Genomic DNA, 17,822 nt, shown 5'->3' with positions numbered 1-17,822 from the left:
TTCTCTAGTTCACACATGTCAGAGGAGCTTCTTACCTTAACCACTCTATTCTGGTTAATTCAGTGATGTTCATGCCTCCTCAAGAGCAATCATCTGAAACTGACCCAGCAAATGACAGTGCCACTCTCAACCCTGGCATTTCTCTTGAGATAATTCACTCACCTGTGACTGCCAAACAGCCCAAGTCGGGGTGTCAAGGGAATTCTATTACGTACTATGAGTGGGTTCTTCTTTCTTGTTGTAAATAAAAATATAGATAGAAAATTCTTCTGTTTTATTCTTCTGTTTCAATGCATCATCTCAGGTAACACACTTTGGAGACTACTACTTTATCTAAAAAGTTAATCTATTTTTTCTCATTATATTTTAAAATGCACAGACAAACATATCCAAGGGGAGCTATAGAAGAGTGCTTATGATCAATTAAAAAAAATGGACAGAGGAACTGAATAGACATTTTATAAAGAAGACATGCAAATGGCCAACAGGTACATGAAAGACATTCAACATCCCTAATCATCAGGGTAATGCAATCAAAATTACAATAAGAAACCATTTCACATATGTTAGAATGGCTATTGTCAAAAAGACAAGAGACAGTAAGTACTGGTGAGGCTCTGGAGAAAAGGAAACCCTTGTCCACTGGTGGTGTTGTTTAGTTGCTAAGTTTTGTCTGACTCTTTTGCAACCCCATACATAGACTGCCAGGCTCCTCTGTCTATGGGATTCCTCAGGCAAGAATACTGGAGTGGGTTTCCATTGCCTTCTCTAGACAGTCTTTCTGACCCACGGATCAAATCTGAGTCTTCTGCATTGCAGGTGGATTTTTTTTACCACTGAGCCACCAGGCAAGTTCTAGTCACTGTTCAGTCAGTTCAGTTCAGTTCAGTCACTCAGTCGTGTCCGACTCTTCGAAACCCCATGAATTGCAGCACACCAGGCCTCCCTGTCACTGTTAGTGGGGATGTAAATTGATACAGTCTTTATGTAAAACAGTATAGAACTTTATCAAAAAATTTAAAATAGAACTGCTATATCATCCAGCAATTCCACTTCTGGGTATATATCTGAAGGAAATGAAATCAGGATCTCAAAGACATATTTGCCCCATCCCCCAACTCCGTGTTCATTTCAGTCAAGACATGGAAACACCTAAATGCCCATTGGTGGATGAACAGATAAAGAAAATATTCTGCCATAAAAAGAAGGAATTTTTGCCTTTTGTGAGAACTTGGTAGACCTTGAAGGCTATATGATAGGGGAAATAAATCAGACAGAGAAAGCAAGTACTGTATGATCTCACTTATATGTAGGATCTAAAAAAAGCTGAACTCATAGAAATAGAGAGCAGAATGGTCATTGTCTGGGCTGGCAGATGGGGAGATGTTGGTCAAAAAGTACACATTTTAGATAATTAAGATGAATAAATTCTGGAGATCTACTGCATGGCAAGGTGACTGCAATGAACAATACTGCATAATATACTTGAAACTTATCAAAAGAATAAATAAATCCTAAATTTTATCATCACAGACACACAGTCATTATGTGAGGGGTGAGAGATATTAACTATCCTCATTGTGGTAATTATTTTGCAATCATACATGTATCTCATGATCATGTTGTGTACTTTTAAACTTACATATACTACATGTCAATAATATCGTGGTAACCTGGAAAAATAGAATGTTTATGATGGTTAGATTTATGAGGTGTGATAACAAGTGATTCTTTATTCTTCTGTACAATTTTCTATATTTTCCAAATTTTAAATAATCAGCATGGATGATTTTTATCAGAAAAAAAGCCTCTAATTTTTTACTTTCTGCTTTAACTCATCAGGCAAGGAGAGACTCTAGTGCAGAGAGGGTCAGAGAGGGGAGGGGCGGAGAGCAAGCAGAGGAGGAGCCAGAGGTCTAACACAGTCAGCAGGCAGTCATGGATTCCTTAGGCAGCAGCTGGCTCCCCACCCAGACACTGATTCTCCAAATCAGTCTCATTTTTGGTGAGTAACAGGACAGGTGGGGCTGCTCCTGGGACAGGGTGGTGAAAGGCTGAGTCAGATGTGAGGAAGACTGGTAGGCAGCTGAAGCTTGCCTGGTACCAACATTCTGTTTCTCAAGCTTCTTTGAGGGTTGAAGGGGAGGAAAGAGGGATGATGGCCTTTCTGGAATGTCTGCAAGTTCCTCAGGATGGGAAAATCACCATCAAACCCTTACTTCAAAAGGCAATTATTAGCCCTGCTTTGTTGGGCTGCTGCTGCTGAAATGATTAGAGCAGTCTCATTATTCAGATTCTGGTTTGGCAAAATTATCTCCACAATCTCAGGCCCTTCTCTCCATCCCCTACCCCGACCCCCACCCCCCAGACTTCTTCCGTCTTCTCCTTACAGCCTGAGGGGGACATGTGGGGTGAGTGAGGGGCCGGGACAAGCTCCCATTGCCCCATATTCAGGGACATCTGAGCTGTGGGGACATCTGCAGAGGTGGAGGGTAGTGGGGTTGGGAGGTGGTGGAGGAAGTGGGATCCTGACCTCTCATATGATGACCTTTATGTGCGTTTACAGCTCATGACCTTAATGTATGGTTACAGTTGTTTTCAACTCCGCAGAGGCTGAGATAAGGCTGCAGATTCTGTCTTGTGTGTGGATTGTGAGCTGGCCCCCTGACTTTTTACCTCAACCTTTTTATGGTGCAAAGTAAGGTTGAACTCTGCAGTCAGACCCATTGGGTCACAAATTCTGGTCCTGCCCCATATTGGCCATAAAATCTTCAGCCAATGTATATACCTTGGGTCAAGTGGGCTTTACCTGTCTGAGCTTCAACTTCTTTACTTGTAAAATGGATAGAATAATACCCAACTTCATGTGTCATTTGGGAAATTAAATGAGACAGAGCACATTCTGACTAGTGTCTGACGTAGGGGCACAGAATACTCAAGTACATCATGTTATACTTTTCTATCTTGATGAAAGATTTGCAAAGAGACATTTAAAAGAAAAAAGTATTGTTTTACTGTTTCGTAATTGATGGTTTTATCATAATCCAACAGTTTAAAAAGAGAAAAGATTTTCCTTTTGGAATCAAAGGGGTTGTAGTCACACAGAGATTGCACACTTTCCTAAACTCCTCACCCACCTCCACCTCCAGGACCGTGTTTTGTCTCAGACTGCAGAGACGCTGCTGATGAGGGCTGCATGGCCCTCATTGTCCTAACCCTCCCCCCCCCCACTCCCCACAGAGAACTCTGACCTCTTAATTCAGGGATAGGGGAACCTCTGATTTTTAAAAGAAACTACTCTCCTTTCCCTATTTCTGACCCTTTCTTCCCTCCCCAACCTCTAGGAAAATGATCCCATTTACATTTTTCAGCAAGGAAACAGCTGCTCCATTACTGCCCTCCACAATCTGAATTCTTTTTCCTTTTTTTAGTCAGCAAATGTTAAAATTACCTCATTAAGGTCATGGAGTTTGTGTGACCAGTGAGCAGTTTAGGTTGTCCTGATTTTTTTGGCGGTGGGGAGGGATGTAGTTACATCTAGGCTGGTCCCTCTGTGCATCCAGAGCTCTTCCCCTGTTCTGCCATTACAGCGCTTCGCAATGTTCTCAGAGAGCTGTGTAGGTGGGAGGGCAAGGGCAACACAGGAAGCCATCTGCCCATCTGCTCTCTGTCTGTGCACTTTAGTTGCCAAACAACCACTGAGGGCTGGAAGTCCCCCCAAAGAAAGTGCAGCTGTTCCTGCCTTGCCCAAACAGGCATCAGCCGAATTATAAGCAGACTGAGAGCAACAATAACAAAGCTGTGTGTACATAAGTCCCACTTGAGAGGGGAGGGCAGGTAGCTGGGTGGGTCCCAGTGGCTCTAGCCACAGTGTCCTTTACATTCCTAAAACAGTGACAAAACAAGAACTCTTTCCTTTAAATGCATCCGGGATTAAAGCTGATTCAGGCAGTACTGGTTTCATACTTTTAAGAATTGATGTTGATTGAACTAGTGAGTGCTTGTCCTTCATTTAAAATTATAATTTCAAGACATTTAAAGGATACGGCGTCATATCATCATATTTAATTTCAGTTCCTTGAAAATTTGCAAGAGAAAGTTTTATGGGTGTATTTTTTCATGTGCCCTTAAGGCAGGGCACACAGGATGTTTTCGTCTATGTGAGAGATGGAAATGACCTCATTTACATTCTTATCAGCCTTTCAGTCATTGTGGGATTTGATCCTTTTCTGTATGTTCTAATGGATTCCAGAAGCTGCACTAGAAAAAGAATTGGAAATCAGGAATTGGGATCTAGGGATAGTGGCACCGACTTTTCTCTAGTCATTTTTCTCAGTTTTATTGTTCCCTGATCATGTAAAGTATATTTTCTGTAGCCTGAAAGAAATAACTTATTAAATTTCTTTAAATATAAGAGAGAGAGAACAAACAAAAAGCCAAAAAAGTGAAACAAAAACAAAAAAGACTCGACAGTCAGGCAGCTTGCAACCACACAAATAAACAGATCTAAGATTGCCGGCAGAAATATCAATAACCTCAGATATGCAGATGATACCATCCTTATGGCAGAAAGTTAAGAGGAACTAAAATGCCTCTTAATGAAAGTGAAAGAGGTGAGAGAAAAGGTTGGCTTAAAGCTCAACATTCAGAAAACTAAGATCATGGCATCTGATCCCACCACTTTATGGCAAATAGATGGGGAAACAGTGGAAACAGTGTCAGACTTTATTTTTTGGGCTCCAAAATCACTGCAGATGGTGACTGTAGCCATGAAATTAAAAGACGCTTACTTCTTGGAAGGAAAGTTATGACCAACCTGAATAGCATATTGAAAAGCAGAGACATTACTTTGCCAACAAAGGTCCGTCTAGTCAAGGCTATGGTTTTTCCTGTGGTCATGTATGGATGTGAGAGTTGGACTGTGAAGAAAGCTGATCGTCGAAGAATTAATGCTTTTGAACTGTGGTATCGGAGAAGACTCTTGAGAGTCCCTTGGACTGCAAGGAGATCCAACTAGTCCATTCTGAAGGAGATCAGCCCTGGGATTTCTTTGGAAGGAATGATGCTAAAGCTGAAACTCCAGTACTTTGGCCACCTCATGCGAAGAGTTGACTCATTGGAAAAGACTCTGATGCTGGGAAGGATTGGGGTCAGGAGGAGAAGGGGACAACAGAGGATGAGGTGGCTGGATGGCATCACTGACTTGATGGACGTGAGTTTGAGTGAACTCTGGGAGTTGGTGATGGACAGGGAGGCCTGGCGTGCTGCAGTTCATGTGGTGGCAAAGAGGCAGACATGACTGAGCGACTGAACTGACTGACTGACTGAAGCTTTACAGCTGTGTGGAGCTCTTGCAAAGTCTCTTCATTAAATTGCTGCTGCTGCCGCCAAGTCACTTCAGTCGTGTCCGACTCTGTGTGATCCCATAGACGGCAGCCCACCAGGCTCCCCCATCCCTGCGATTCTCCAGGCAAGAACATTGGAGTGGGTTGCCATTTCCTTCTCCAACGCATGAAAGTGAAAAGTGAAAATGAAGTCACTCAGTCGTGTCCAACTCTTAGTGACCCCATGGACTTTAGCCCACCAGGGTCCTCTGTCCATGGGATTTTCCAGGCAAGAGTACTGGAGTGGGATGCCATTGCCTTCTCCACATTAAATTGCTAGTCTCTGGAAATTCCCTCATTCCTATCTTTTCCTGAACTCTGACTATTTGCTTACTCTTTAGTGATTTACTTCCCTCTTCAAAAACACCAAACATTGCTTTGCAGTGTTTTGTCTGAAAGAAAATGAAACCGATGAATCACCGCCACCAGCACACCAGCAAGATCTTGTGTCTCCAGTCTTTTAAAACACTTCCTTGAAAACCTAAATACCCAAAAGAAGAAATTAAAAACAGGAAATAACCATGTATACAAATAAATAAAACTCTATTCTGCTTAACTTTATGCAAATATATTGAAAACTGAGATGCAGTGACTCTAGAAAAATATAATTTACCAATACTGAATCCAGAAGAGGAAAATAATCTAAGCAGATAAATTACCTGCTATGGAAACACAGTCCTGTGTTTCTCCTCTATTCTCTACTTCTAGCACACTACTTCTGATGCTAGATGTAAGAGTTCTTTTCCCCACACCAAGCAATTTTGTCATTTACCAGTTACCACTTGGGCTTCCTACAATTTGCCTCAGTTATAACACTATCTCCTGTCAGATCAGCTTGTCAGATCCCACAGACTAAGGGTTCAATCCCTTATTCTCTCCCAACTTCAGACACTGGTAACAAGTCCAGGTTAGCTGTGCTGTTGACACACTGGCTATAGATTAGAGGTTCCCATGATCTTCTTGTCAGGTTTGATTAATTTGCTAGAGCAGTTCACAGAACAACAGGAGATCAGTCTACTTACTAGATCACTGGTTTATTATATAAAAACATAATTTCTGAACAGCCAGATGAGCAAGATGGATCAGGCCAAGTATGTGGGAAGAGGTGCTGAGCTTGCATGCCCTCTCCTGTGTGTGCCACCCTCCAAGCACCTACCTGGGTCCACCAACCCAGAAGCTCTCCTAGCCCCATCCTTTTGGGTTTTTATGGGGACTTCATTACATAGGCAGAATTGATTGAATCACTGGTCACTGATGATTAAACTCAGTTGCTAGGCCTTCTCCCCTGTCAGCATAAAAGAGCATGGGACTGAAAGTTTCAACTTGCTAATAGGCTTGGTTCCCTCCCATCCCAAGGAGCTTTCCAAAGTCACCTAATGAATATAAATTTCAGTTGTGGTATGAAAGGGGTTTGTTAGGAATAACAAAAGATACCCATTTCACCTTGTTGCTCTGGAGCTAATTCAGGAACTGGGAAAAATATTCAGTTCAGTCATTCAGTCATGTCCAACTGTTTGTGACACCATAGACTGCAGCATGTCAGGCCTCCCTGTCCATCACCAACTCCTGGAGCTTACTCAAACTCATGTCCATCGAACTTGTGATGCCATCCAACCTGCTCATCCTCTGTTGTCCCCTTTTCCTCCTGTCTTTAATCCTTCCCAGCATCAGGGTCTTTTCAAATGAATCAGTTCTTCACATCAGGTGGCCAAAGTATTGGAGTTTTAGCTTCAGCATCAGTCCTTCCAATGATCATTCAGGACTGCTTTCCTTTAGGATGGACTGGTTGGATCTCCTTGCAGTCCAAGGGACTTTCAAGAGTCTTCTCCAACACCATAGTTCAAAAGCATCAATTCTTCAGCGCTCAGCTTCCTTTATAGTCCAACTTTCATATCCATACGTGACTACTGGAAAAATCATAGCTTTGACTAGACGGACCTTTGTTGGCAAAGTAATATCTCTGCTTTTCAATATGCTGTGTAGGTTGGTCATAACTTACCCCTGGAATGCTTACGTAGGAAGCTGCGAAGACTTTAGGAGCTATGTCCCAGGAGTAATAGACAAAGAGCCAAATACATATGTTTTTCAAATAAATCATAAAAACACATTACCTTATTTTAAAAATAGGCTAAATTGTCTAAGACCTACTCTTTAAAAGGTAACAGGCACAGTAGTTTCATAGATTAATTATAACCAAAGTTTACACAACAGATGATTCTACCTTCACCACTATAATTTAATAGTATTATACTAGTTAATACAGTTAGATCTGTGTTAAATATGATTAACAAAAGCAACTTAGGTGATCAACTTTATTTAATGCTTCATGAAGTGGCCATTCTCCATTTCCAAGGGTCCAGAAAACTGCAAAATAGGATGAGTGGCAGAAAGCTTTTATAGGATAAAGAATAATGAATAAGGAAGAGAAAAATAGAAAATAAACAAGGAACAAGAAAATAAGTGCAGAGCCCACAGTTGGTCTGGTGTTTAGGGATTGGCTGACAGCATATTTCATTTTCTTGTCAAGCGGAACATTTATAAGAATATGAAAGTTACTTAAGTTTGGGTTTGAGCCATACCCCAGACAGGAGTGGCTCAATCGTGAGCCTAGAAATATATTTCAACAGACCAGAGAAAGAAGTGAGATATAAAATTTCAAAGAAGAGCATTCTATTATCATAATATATAGATGATTTAATTTTGTACTTGAAAAATCCAACAGAATCCATAGAAAAATTCATACAAATAATAGAATTCAGAGGGATGGTATGGGGAGGGAGGTAGGAGGTGGGGTTCAGGATTGGGAACACGTGTACACCTGTGGGGGATGGATGTTGATGTATGGCAAAACCAATACAATATTGTAAAGTAAAAAAAAAAATAATAATTAAAAAAAAGAATTCAGGAAAAAGGTTGTACACAAAATTAAATAAAGAAATAAATGAACATATTCAGTTCAGTTCAGTTCCTTTCAGTTGCTCAGTTGTGTCCGACTCTTTGTGACCCCATGAATCACAGCATGCCAGGCCTCCCTGTCCATCACCAACTCTCAGAGTTCACTCAGACTCACGTCCATCGAGTCAGTGATGCCATCCAGCCATCTCATCCTCTGTCGTCCCCTTCTCCTCCTGACCCCAATCCTTCCCAGCATCAGAGTCTTTTCCAATGAGTCAACTCTTCGCATGAGGTGGCCAAAGTACTGGAGTTTCAGCTTCAGCATCATTCCCTCCAAAGAAATCCCAGGGCTGATCTCCTTCAGAATGGACTGGTTGGATCTCCTTAGGTTACATAATACTAATAACCAGAAAGACATGATGTCAGGAAAACAAAATGCCTAACGTGTAAACATACGGAGAAATGTGTCGAAGATACATGACAAAAATATAAAGTGCTATAGAAGCACACAGAATAATTATTGAACACATATTAAAAAGTGGAAGTGAAAGTGTTAGTCACTCAGTCGTGTCCCACTTTTTTGTGACCCTATGGACTGTAGCTTGCCAGGCTCCTCTGTCCATGGAATTCTCCAGGCAAGAATACTGGAGCAGATTCCCTTTTCCAGGGGATCTTCCTGACCCAGGGATCAAACCCAAACAGGCAGATTACTTACCCTCTGAGCCACCAGGGAAGCCTGAACAAATAGAAAAACATATCATATGACCCAATCGGAAGATTAAATTATAAAAAATTGGTTATCCTGAAATTAATCTGTAGATTAAATGTGATCCGACTGAAGCAACTTAGCAGCAGCAGTGAAAAATTACCAATGAAATTTTTGTTTTTAAATCCAGATTGTTTATATGGGAAGTTATGAGGCAAGAACACTCAGAAACATTCTGAAAAATAAGCATAATTGAGGGAATAGGTCTACCAGATGTTATAACATATCATAAAACTACAGATGTTAAAGCAGCAGAATGTCAGCACGTGAATAGACACAGTAAGTTCAGAAAAGACACAATAAATTATTTTGAGACAAATGGCTAGCCATAAGGGAATAAAACATTATATTCATACCACGTATCTTGTATCAAAATAAATTCTACACGGACCAAAGATTTGAATATATCTGGAAATTTCCTCTGGAAATGGATAATAGTGATAGTTACATGATATTGTAAATATACTTAAGACACTGATGTGTACACTTCAAATGTTTAAATGGTAAATTTTATGTTATGTATATTTTTAAAATTTTTAAATGGAAGAATAATTGCTTTACAGAATTCTGTTGTTTTCTGTCAAACTTCAACATGAATCAGCCATAGGTATTCATATATCCCCTCCCTTTTGAACCTCCCTCCATCTCCCTCCCCACCCCATCCCTCTAGGTTGATGCAGAGCCCCTGTTTGAATTTCCATAGCCATACAGCAAATTCCTGTTGGCTATCTATTTTACATATGGTGATGTAAGTTTTCATACTACTCTTTCCATACATCTCACCCTCTCCTCCCCTCTCGCCATGTCCATAAATCTATTCTCTGTCTGTTTCTCTCTCCTTTGCAGCCCTGTAAGTAAATTCTTCAGTGCCATTTATCTAGATTCCATATATATGCATTAGAGTATATTTATCTTTCTGACTTACTTCACTCCGTATAATAGGTTCTAGGTTCACCCACCTCATTAGAACTGACTCAAAGGTATTCCTTTTTATGGCTGAGTAATATTTTTTGTGTATATACACCACAACTTCTTTATCCATTCATCTGTCAATGAACACCTAGGTTGCTTCCATGTTCTAGCTATTGTAAATACTGCTGCAACGAACAATGGGATACATGTGTCTTTTTCAATTTTGGTTTCCTCAGGGTATATGCCTAGGAGTGGGATTGCTGGGTCATATGGTGGTTTTATTCCCAGTTTTTTAAGGAATCTCCATATCATCTTCCATAGTGGCTGTATCAATTTACATTCCCACCATCAGTGCAAGAGCATTCCTTTTCTCAGCACCCTCTCCAGCATTTATTGTTTGTAGACTTTTGGATGATGGTCATTCTGCCCGGTGTGAGGTGATGTCTCACTGTAGTTTTGATTTGCATTTCTCTAATAATGAGCAATGTGGTTTTTTTAATGTGTTTGTTAGCCATCTGTATGTCTTCTTTATTTTTTTTTAGACCAGTGAGCCTATTTTATTTTATTTTTTTAATTCTATTTTTTTCTAATTTTATTTTTAAACTTTACAATATTATGTTAGTTTTGACAAATATCGAAATGAATCCACCACAGGTATACACGTGTTCCCCATCCTGAACCCTCCTCCCTCCTCCCTTCCCATACCATCCCTCTGGGTCGTCCCAGTGCACTAGCCCCAAGCATCCAGTATTGTTCATCGAACCTGGAGTGGCGACTCGTTTCATACATGATATTATACATGCTTCAGTGCCATTCTCCCAAATCTTCCCACCCTCTCCCTCTCCCACAGAGTCCATAAGACTGTTCTATACATCAGTGTCTCTTTTGCTGTCTCGTACACAGGGTTATTGTTACCATCTTTCTAAATTCCATATATATGCGTTAGTATACTGTATTGGTGTTTTTATTTCTGGCTTACTTCACTCTGTATAATAGGCTCCAGTTTCATCCACTTCATCAGAACTGATTCAAATGTATTCTTTTTAATGGCTGAGTAATACTCCATTGTGTATTCTTTAGAGAAATGTCTGTTTAGGTCTTTTCCCCACTTTTTGATTGGGTTGGGTGTTTTTCTGGCATTGAGTTGTAGGAGCTGCTTATACATTTTGGAAATTAATCCTTTGTAAGCTGTTTCATTTGCTATTATTTTCTCCCATTTTGAGGGTTATCTTTTCACCTTGCTTGTAGTTTCCTTTGCTGTGCAAAACTTTTAAGTTTTATCAGGTCCCACTTGTTTACTTTTGTTTTTATTTCCATTACTCAAGGAGGTGGGTCATAGAGGATCTTGGTTTGATTTATGTCAAGTGTTCTGCCTATGTTTTCCTCTAAGAGTTTTATAGTTTCTGGCCTTACATTTAGGTCTTTAATCCATTTTGAGTTTATCTTTGTATATGGTGTTAGGAAGTGTTCTAATTTCATTCTTTTACATGTTTCTTTCCAGTTTCCCCAGCACCATTTATTGAAGAGGCTGTCTTTGCCCCATTGTATATTCTTGCCTTGTTTGTTAAAAATAAGGCACCTATAGGTGCATGGGTTTATCTCTGCGCTTTCTATCTCATTCCCTTGTTCTATATTTCTGTTTTTGTGCCAATACCACACTGTCTTGAACTGTAGCTTTGTAGTATAATCTGAAGTCAGGAAGGTTGATTCCTCCAGCTCCATTCTTCTTTTTCAAGACTGCTTTGGCCATTTGGGGTATTTGTGTTTCCATATGAATTGTGAAATTTTTTGTCCTAGTTCTAGTTCTGTGAAAAATGCCTTTGGTAATTTGATAGAGATCACACTGAATCTGTAGATTGCATTTGGTAGTATAATCATTTTCACAACATTGATTCTTCCTACCCAGGAACATGGAATATCTCTCCATATGTTTATGTCATCTTTGATTTCTTTTGTTAGTGTCCTATAATTTTCTGTGTACAGTTCTTTTGTCTCCTTCAGTTCAGTTCAGTTCAGTTCAGTCACTCAGTTCTGTCCGACTCTTCGTGACCCCATGAATTGCAGCACGCCAGGCCTCCCTGTCAATCACCACCTCCTGGAGTACACTCAAACTCATGTCCATTGAGTCGGTGATACCATCCAGCCAACTCATCCTCTGTCGTCCCCTTCTCCTCCTGCCCTCAATTCCTCCCAGCACCAGAGTCTTTTCCAATGAGTCAACTCTTCACGTGAGGTGGACGAAGTAGGGGAGTTTCAGCTTCAGCATCATTCCTTCCAAAGAACACCCAGGACTGATCTCCTTTAGAATGGACTGGTTGGATCTCCTTGCAGTCCAAGGGACTCTCAAGAGTCTTCTCCAACACCACAGTTCAAAAGCATCAATTCTTCGGCGCTCAGCCTTCTTCACAGTCCAACTCTCACATCCATACATGACCACAGGAAAAACCATAGCCTTGACTTGATGAACCTTTGTTGGCAAAGTAATGTCTCTCCTTTTGAATATGCTATCTAGGTTGGTCATAACTTTCCTTCCAAGGAGTAAGCATCTTTTAATTTCATGGCTGCAATCACCATCTGCAGTGATTTTGGAGCCCAAAAAATAAAGTCTGACACTGTTTCCCCATCTATTTCCCATGAAGTGATGGGACCAGATGCCATGATCTTAGTTTTCTGAATGTTGAGCTTTAAGCCATTTTTTCCACTCTCCTCTCCTCTTTCACTTTCATCAAGAGGCTTTTTAGTTCCTCTTCACTTTCTGCCATAAGGGTGGTGTCATTTGTCTCCTTAGGTAAGTTTATTCCTGCATATTTAATTCTTTTTGTTGCAATGGTGAATGGGATTGATTCCTTACTTTCTGTTTCTGATTTTTCATTTTTAGTATATAGAAATGGAAGTGATTTCTATGTATTGATTTTGTATCCTGCAACTTGCCTAAGTTCACTGATTAGTTCTAGTAATTTTCTGATACTATCTTTAGGGTTTTTTTTTAATGTACAACATCATGTCATCTGCAAACAGTGAGAGCTTTACTTTTTCTTTTCTGATCTGGATTCCTTTTATTTCTTTTTCTTCTCTGATTGCTGTAGCTAGGAGTTCCAGATATTATTATTAATTATATAATTAATAAATTAAGTGTAATAATATTAATTAAATAATTAAGTGGAATAATATTATTCCACTATGAATAATAGTGGTGAAAGTGAACACCCTTGTCTTGCTTCTGATCCTAGGGGGAATGCTTTCAGTTTTTCACCATTGAGATAACATTTGCTGTAGGCTTATTATATATGGCCATTACTGAGGTAGGTTTCTTTCTTTTTTTTTTTTAAACTTTACAATATTTTATTGATTTTGCCATACATCAACATGCATCCACCATGGGTGTACAAGTGTTCCCAATCCTGAACCACCCTCCCACCTCCCTTCCCATACCATACCTCTGGGTCATCCCAGTGCACCAGCTCCAAGCATCTTGTATCCTGCATCGAACCTGGACTGGTGATTCATTTCTTATATGATATTATACATGTTTCAATGCCATTCTCCCAAATCATCCCACCCTCTCCCTCTCCCACAGAGTCCAAAAGACTGTTCTATACATCTGTGTCTTTTTTGGTGTCTCGCATACAGGGTTATCATTACCATCTTTCTAAATTCCATATATATGCATTAGTATACTGTATTGGTGTTTTTCTTTCTGGCTTACTTCACTCTGTATAATAGGCTCCAGTTTCATCCATGTCATTAGGCTGATTCAAATGTATTCTTTTTAAAGGCTGAGTAATACTCCATTATGTATATGTACTACAGCTCTCTTATCCATTTATCAGCTGATGGACATCTAGGTTGCTTCCATGTCCTGGCTATTATAAACAGTGCTGTGAGGAACTTTGGGGTACACGTGTCTCTTTCAATTCTGGTTTCCTTAGTGTGTATGCCCAGCAGTGGGATTGCTGGGTCATAAGGCAGTTCTATTTCCACTTGTTTAAGGAATCTCCACACTGTTCTCCATAGTGGCTATACTAGTTTGCAGTCCCAACAACCATGTAACAGGGTTCCCTTTTCTCCACACCCTCTCCAGTTTTTATTGCTTGTAGACTTTTGGGTCGCGGCCATTCTGACTGGAGTGAAATGGTACCTCCTTGTGGTTTTGACTTGCATTTCTTTGATAATGAGTGATGTTGAGCATCTTTTCATGTGTTTGTTAGCCATCTGTATGTCTTCTTTGGAGAAATGTCTACTTAGTTCTTTGGCCCATTTTTTGATTGGGTCGTTTATTTTTCTGGAATTGAGCTGGAGGTGTTGCTTGTATATTTTTGAGATTAGTTGTTTGTCAGTTGCTTCATTTGCTATTATTTTCTCCCATTCTGAAGGCTATCTTTTCACCTTGCTTATAGTTTCCTTTGTTGTGCAGAAGCTTTTAATTTTGATTAGGTCCCATTTGCTTATTTTTGCTTTTATTTCCAATATTCTGGGAGGTGGGTCATAGAGAATCCTGCTGTGATGTATGTCGGAGAGTGTTTTGCCTATGTTCTCCTCTAGGAGTTTTATAGTTTCTGGTCTCACGTTTAGATCTTTAATCCATTTTGAGTTTATTTTTGTGTATGGTGTTAGAAAGTGTTCTAGTTTCATTCTTTTACAAGTGGTTGACCAGTTTTCTCAGCACCACTTGTTAGAGAGATTGTCTTTTCTCCATTGTATATTCTTGCCTCCTTTGTCAAAAATAAGGTGTCCATAGGTGCGTGGATTTATCTCTGGGCTTTCTATTTTGTTCCATTGATCTATATTTCTGTCTTTGTGCCAGTACCATACTGTCTTGATGATTGTGGCTTTGTAGTAGAGCCTGAAGTCAGGCAAGTTGATTCCTCCAGTTCCATTCTTCTTTCTCAAGATTGCTTTGGCTATTCGAGGTTTTTTGTATTTCCATACAAATTGTGAAATTATTTGCTCTAGCTCTGTGAAGAATACCGTTGGTAGCTTGATAGGGATTGCATTGAATCTATACATTGCTTTGGGTAGTACACTCATTTTCACTATATTGATTCTTCCGATCCGTGAACATGGTATATTTCTCCATCTGTTAGTGTCCTCTTTGATTTCTTTCACCAGTGTTTTATAGTTTTCTATATATAGGTCTTTAGTTTCTTTAGGTAGATATATTCCTAAGTATTTTATTCTTTTTTTTGCAATGGTGAATGGAACTGTTTCCTTAATTTCTCTTTCTATTTTCTCATTATTAGTATATAGGAATGCAAGGGATTTCTGTGTGTTGATTTTATATCCTGCAACTTTACTATATTCATTGATTAGCACTAGTAATTTTCTGGTGGAATCTTTAGGGTTTTCTATGTAGAGGATCATGTGATCTGCCAACAGTGAGAGTTTTACTTCTTCTTTTCCAATTTGGATTCTTTTTATTTCTTTTTCTGCTCTGATTGCTGTGGCCAAAACTTCCAAAACTATGTTGAATAGTAGTGGTGAAAGTGGGCACCCTTGTCTTGTTCCTGACTTTAGGGGAAGTGCTTTCAATGTTTCATCATTGAGAATAAGGTTTGCTGTGGGTTTGCAATATATAGCTTTTATTATGTTGAGGTATGTTCCTTCTATCCCTGCTTTCTGGAGGGTTTTTATCATAAATGGATGCTGAATTTTGTCAAAGGCTTTCTCTGCATCTATTGAGATAATCATATAGTTTTTATTTTTCAATTTGTTAATGTGGTGTATTACATTGATTGATTTGCAGATATTGAAGAATACTTGCACCCCTGGGATAAAGCCCACTTGGTCATGGTGTATGATCTTTTTAATGTGTTGTTGGATTCTGATTGCTAGAATTTTGTTAAGGATTTTTGCATCTATGTTCATCAGTGATATTGGCCTGTAGTTTTCTTTTTTTGTGGGATCTTTGTCAGGTTTTGGTATTAGGGTGATGGTGGCCTCATAGAATGAGTTTAGAAGTTTACCTTCCTCTGCAATTATCTGGAAGAGTTTGAGTAGGATAGGTGTTAGCTCTTCTCTAAATTTTTGGTAGAATTCAGCTGTGAAGCCGTCCTGACCTGGGCTTTGTTTGCTGGAAGATTTCTGATTACAGTTTCAATTTCCATGCTTGTGATGAGTCTGTTAAGATTTTCTATTTCTTCCTAGTTCAGTTTGAAAAGTTGTATTTTTCTAAGATTTTGTCCATTTCTTCCAAGTTGTCCATTTTATTGACATATAATTGCTGATAGTAGTCTCTTATGATCCTTTGTATTTGTGTGTTGTCTGTTGTGATCTCTCCATTTTCATTTCTAATTTTATTGATTTGATTTTTCTCCCTTTGTTTCTTGATGAGTCTGGCTAATGGTTTGTCAATTTTATTTATCCTTTCAAAGAACCAGCTTTTGGCTTTGTTGATTTTTGCTATGGTCTCTTTTGTTTCTTTTGCATTTATATCTGCCCTAATTTTAAAGATTTCTTTCCTTCTACTTACCCTGAGGTTCTTAATTTCTTCCTTTTCTAGTTGCTTTAGGTGTAGAGTTAGCTTATTTATTTGACTTTTTTCTTGTTTCTTGGGGTATGCCTGTATTGCTATGAACTTTCCCCTTAGCACTGCTTTTACAGTGTCCCACAGGTTTTGGGTTGTTGCGTTTTCATTTTCACTCATTTCTATTCATATTTTGATTTGTTTTTTGATTTCTTCTGTGATTTGTTGGTTATTCAGCAGCGTGTTGTTCAGCCTCCATATGTTGGAATTTTTAATCGTTTTTCTCCTGTAATTGATACCTAACCTTACTGCATTGTGGTCAGAAAAGATGCTTGGAATGATTTCAATTTTTTAAAATTTACCAAGGCTAAATTTATGGCCCAGGATGTGATCTATCCTGGAGAAGTTTCCGTGTGCAGTTGAGAAAAAGTTGAAATTCAGTGTTTTGGGGTGAAATGTCCTATAGATATCAATTAGGTCTAACTGGTCTATTGTATCATTTAATGTTTGTGTTTCTTTGTTAATTTTATGTTTAGTTGATCTATCCATAGGTATGAGTGGGGTATTAAAGTCTCCTACTATTGTTGTGTTATTGTTAACTTCCCCTTTCATACTTGTTAGCATTTGTCTCCTATGTTGGGTGCTCCTATGTTGGGTGCATATATACTTATAATTGTTATATCTTCTTCTTGGATTGATCCTTTGATCATTGTGTAGTGTTCTTCTTTGTCTCTTTTCACAGCCTTTGTTTTAAAGTCTATTTTATCTCATATGAGTATTGCTACTCCTGCTTTTTTTTTGGTCTCTATTTGTATGGAATATATTTTTCCAGCCCTTCACTTTCAGTCGGTATGTGTCCTCTGTTTTGAGGTGGGTCTCTTGTAGAGAACATATATAGGGGTCTTGTTTTTGTATCCATTCAGCCAGTCTTTGTCTTTTGGTTGGGGCATTCAACCCATTTACGTTTATGGTAATTATTGATAAGTATGATCCCGTTGCCATTTTCTTTGCTGTTTTGGGTTCGAGTTTATACACCGTTTTTGTGTTTCCTGTCTAGAGAATATCCTTTAGTATTTGTTGGAGAGCTGGTTTGGTGGTGCTGAATTCTCTCAGCTTTTGCTTGTCTGTAAAGCTTTTGATTTCTCCTTCATATTTGAATGAGATCCTTGCTGGGTGCAGTAATCTAGGCTGTAGGTTATTTTCTTTCATCATTTTAAGTATGTCCTGCCATTCCCTCCTGGCTTGAAGAGTTTCTATTGAAAGATCAGCTGTTATCCTTATGGGAATCCCCTTGTGGGTTATTTGTTGTTTTCCCCTTGCTGCTTTTAATATTTGTTCTTTGTGTTTGACCTTTGTTAATTTGATTAATATGTGTCTTGGAGTGTTTTGCTTTTGGTTTATC

At 39.1% G+C, this 17,822-nt stretch overlaps 1 protein-coding gene across 8 annotated transcripts in view; it reads left to right on the top strand.

The window, feature by feature from the left end:
- The first annotated feature begins 1,904 nt into the window (after positions 1-1,904).
- LOC113884642 (CD48 antigen-like) overlaps positions 1,905-17,822 on the top strand; it is an 89,672-nt gene continuing 73,754 nt past the window's right edge. For all 8 annotated transcript variants that reach the window (XR_003508961.1, XR_003508958.1, XR_003508959.1 and 5 more), the window contains exon 1: positions 1,905-2,005. Coding sequence is in view for 5 of the 8 variants with exons in the window: in XM_027529425.1 (XP_027385226.1) it covers positions 1,939-2,005 (67 nt within the window). In the remaining 3 variants the exon portion in view is untranslated. The remainder of the gene's footprint in view (positions 2,006-17,822) is intronic.

This window comes from Bos indicus x Bos taurus, chromosome 3 (genome assembly GCF_003369695.1).
Source record: "Bos indicus x Bos taurus breed Angus x Brahman F1 hybrid chromosome 3, Bos_hybrid_MaternalHap_v2.0, whole genome shotgun sequence".
NCBI classification, from domain to species: Eukaryota; Metazoa; Chordata; class Mammalia; order Artiodactyla; family Bovidae; genus Bos; species Bos indicus x Bos taurus.
This window is presented reverse-complemented; position numbering and strand designations above follow the sequence as displayed.